Below are 3,888 nucleotides of genomic sequence, written 5' to 3'. Positions count from 1 at the left end.
AGATGCACCCAAAGGTTGGTTAACGTTAAAAAAATTCGGAGATACATGTCTATAATTTTTCAGCGTTTTAGTTTCCCAGTAACCGAAGATGCATCTCCAAAATTTTCTCAATCTTTTTATTTTTTGATTTTTCTTGCTTGTGTTGTTTTCCTACACTAATGGTATGCCTTACTTTAACTTACATGCATAATGACTGATAGATTTAGGCACATGAGGGTTGCTCAACACACATCTGTGCGGCGGGAGAAGAGTCAGTAGGTTCCGAAGGCTCATGGTCCCTCTGGTCAGGCATAACCATCTATTTTTGGGGCTCGTTCTTATCCTCATGCCACTTCATCTTCTTCTTATCGTAGGAGATATGATTCACCATCTGATGCATCACTCCCTCCATCCTCCCGCAGGATTCAGGTTTCACCAGTGCCACCTCTTACTATAGATGTTGTTGGTCCACTCCCATCTCCTACTATTGATGCTGCTGATCCAATGCCATCTCCGGAGGGTGTGGTCGATGCACATGTTGAGCCAAAGGCATTTAGAGGAGGCCCAGTTGATTTGTCATTAATGCCTCTGTATCCATATCATAGTGTCATGCATATCTGGGATGGAGAGGTAACTTTAGTTGGATTCATTCGCTTTTTACGTCAATTTTAATTGACAAAATTTTGACATTGATTATTTCTGAAAAATTTCAGGAGCGTGATCCGCATAAGTTTCTTAACCATGGAAGGAAGACTGATGCCTTGCCTTAGCCAAATGAGGAATGATTTCAGTCAGTTTTGTCCTTATCTAGCCCGAAGGACGTATGCATGATCGATTATACTTTGGTTAACTACGGGATGCTTAATGCATTCGTGAAGAGATGGCACTCAGAGACCTTTTCGTTTCATCTCATGCATGGTGAGATGTCTTATGTTTGCTACATATTCCAATCAGAGGGAGATTCCTAGATCATGGGAGGATGACCAAATATGAGGTGACCACGCATATCTGGTTGGGCGAGTGTACATGATTACACTGAGGATATGTCATAGGCTACTGCTTTTATTCCACTCAGAGAGAACCAAGTGATCGAGCCTTATAGAGTCTATCTTGACCCTTTGGTTGTTGAGGACATGCACTTCAACAACTATGTTGATCACCGTGATACACGAATATTTGACGAGATAGTGTTATACTCTAGATGGTTGGCATGCAGATCACATCTCATTGCTCCTCACCCGCCCGAGTGTGTCATGCGGCAGTTCAACTACACTCAGACCATTTCCAGACACCATGTCATCTATGTTCCTCCTGCCTTGACACATAGAAAGATAGAGGACATGTTTGATGATTATGAGAGTCACCTGGTAATAGACGAGGCATTGACTACCATAGTTGAGAGTGATTGGAGCTACGTCTAAGTCTACATCAGATGGTTCTTTAGGGTGTCACATTTGTACATGGTGGAGGTTGCTCCAGAAGACCCACCGAGATCAACTCATCAGGAGATACTAAAGAAGGAGCATGCACAACTAGATCATGCTGATGATGTCTTACCTAGGTGTCGTTGCATAATGGAGATTGTGTGGGCAGACATTGACAGAGATCTCTTCTCTAATGGGTCTGATGTGAGGCAGATCCTAGATGCCATCATGACAGAGACAAATGGATTATTGATGTATCAGAGACAACGCCAGAGGATAGGGAGATTGATGACCGAAGAGACAGAGCTGGTAGAGGAGGCAAAGGAGGTAGAGAAGAGGTAATCATACATACACAATAATGTCTTAGTACATATCAGTAGTACTATGGTCTATATTTTATTTTGACGGTCTTGCTACTTTATTGGTCTCAATTGTATGACATTTTAACATTTATTGATATTTTATTTATGTACATAGATTTTTGGTTTTCGATCGTATGGTATGGTTTAAATCTTCATTTGAATACAGATAAACAAAATATAATATGGAAGACTAAGTTCTTAGACGTTACGGAGATGTATCTCCTTAATATTCACAGAGATGCATCTCCGCTCCAATTCAAGTGTATAATGACTTTTGAGTGGAATGTATTCAATGTATTAAATTGTTACGGAGATGCATCTCCGAAATATTTCAACATTCATTTAAAATTTAGTGCGTTCGGAGATGCATCTCCAAAAACTAAAGATATTTAAATAATTTCGCATTGTGGTTAAAAAACATAACGTGCATTGAAAAATCCTCAAAATATTTTATATATTACTCAACCACGTTGTTGGACCGACCTTATTCAAAATATTTTATCTATTACTCAATCACATTGTTGGGCCAACCTTATTGGACCGGTCTTGTTGGTTATTGTGCAACCCATAACAAATTATTATTATTTTCAAATGGGTAAGATAAAAAATATTTAAGTGGTTAGATGACTCCTTTTCTATGATCTTTTATATAGTATTACTTGGATTAATTCAAATCATTCCATAATGCTCAGAATAGTGCTTTTACATATCATAAATATTGGACAAAACAGCACAATGTAACTATCTGCTTTTCCAACCTAAGACATTAAATAAGTTGCTTAGCAACAAAATAATAAAATAAAATAAAAATGAACTTTGTTCACAAACATCTTAAACATACATTAATTTATTTTAACCTCCACAACTACGTCTTCCATTCTTCCAGGGGACAACAAAACCATATCATAAAAGTGTATTTAATCCAACATATATATGTGATCATGGTATTCCAATGATAGGGAAGAAAGGAAGATAAAAACTAGTTGGTGCCAAACCCCACTGTGAAGGCATTGGAAAATTATAAGTTTTGGAAGATCCAAATTGATTATTCTCATCTGTGCATTCTGTATTTTGGGGACAAGAAGTGAAGAAACTTAGAGTAGTGGAAGTTGTGTAGCTATTTTCCTCTTTGTCCTTCACAATTTGGGAGAATTGGTTTTTCCTTGAAGCATAAAGGTTACTGGGTCCACCAAGAAGTTTTACATGGCAATTATCAGAAACAGGTTTTGTATGGTATGTGGAAAGATCAACCATGAAGGAGCCATCATTTTCTGTAGTTGCCACAGCCATGTTTTCCATACCTTCACACTTCATAGAGACCTTAATTCCTGAAACCAAGGAAAATAGTTACTTACAACAGTTTTTTTGCGTCGTCGTAGAGTAAATATTGTAGTATATAATATAGATTAGAATAAATATAAATAATTAAATTAATTTGAAATAAAGAACATTAAATAATGAGATGAGAATTGAAACAAACCAGAGAAATCATAGTCCTGGGTGCAATCAATGCAAGTGACCTTGCCCTTTACAACTTGGCATGCAGAAGGGTCGATTCTAGCAAGAGTTAATGCAAAAAATAGTGATGTGATAACATGAAAAAACCTCATATTGAACTATGTGAAAGCAAGAAATAACAATATAGCTGAAAGATATGAATGAAAGTTAGAGAATTTTGAGGAGAAGATTGGTAGTTCTAAGTTATATATATTGATAGCTTGAGACATATTCGTATTAATTATAGGGGTCCTAAAGTTTGTTAGAGCTGTTATTAGTAGTTGGTGTCCACAACTGTACTCTTAGGTTTACGTACGTATAGTGTCTCTGCATGTGACGAGGAGGCACCTAATCTTTTTTTTAGTACAATGGAGGTACCTAATCTGCAGTAGTTCAGCATAGTTCAGCATGCATAACCAATAACCAAGGTTTTAAATAACGGCCTCCGTGGCCGCGTAAAGATTTTTACGATTTCAGTCGATACAGATATTATGATGATGATTGTGATGGTTGCGGTATGAACTAACACAATATTTTTTTATCATGAAAATGATAAATAACAATATCCATATCGATACTTTCTGATATTATTTTATGAAAGTCGCAATAACTGAAAAAAAGTTTGT

At 36.9% G+C, this 3,888-nt stretch overlaps 1 protein-coding gene across 1 annotated transcript; it reads right to left on the bottom strand.

The window, feature by feature from the left end:
- Positions 1 to 2,406: 2,406 nt before the first annotated feature.
- On the bottom strand, positions 2,407 to 3,447 carry LOC127083281 (uncharacterized). The gene is made up of 2 exons (XM_051023583.1): positions 3,246 to 3,447; positions 2,407 to 3,093 (listed from the first exon to the last, which is right to left on the bottom strand). The coding sequence occupies exons 1-2, from the start codon at positions 3,373 to 3,375 to the stop codon at positions 2,705 to 2,707; spliced, it is 519 nt and encodes a 172-aa protein (XP_050879540.1). The 5' UTR covers positions 3,376 to 3,447; the 3' UTR covers positions 2,407 to 2,704.
- Positions 3,448 to 3,888: the final 441 nt, after the last annotated feature.

This window comes from Lathyrus oleraceus, chromosome 5 (genome assembly GCF_024323335.1).
Source record: "Lathyrus oleraceus cultivar Zhongwan6 chromosome 5, CAAS_Psat_ZW6_1.0, whole genome shotgun sequence".
Taxonomy (NCBI): Eukaryota; Viridiplantae; Streptophyta; class Magnoliopsida; order Fabales; family Fabaceae; genus Lathyrus; species Lathyrus oleraceus.
The sequence above is the reverse complement of the archived record's forward strand: the minus strand, read 5'-3'. Positions and strand labels throughout refer to the sequence as shown.

Coding starts and splice junctions, on each gene's coding strand:
- LOC127083281 (XM_051023583.1), bottom strand. CDS start 3,375: ATGAGGTTTTTTCATGTTATCACATCACTATTTTTTGCATTAACTCTT. Junction 3,094..3,245: donor CCAGGACTATGATTTCTCTG/GTTTGTTTCAAT, acceptor CCTTGGTTTCAG/GAATTAAGGTCTCTATGAAG.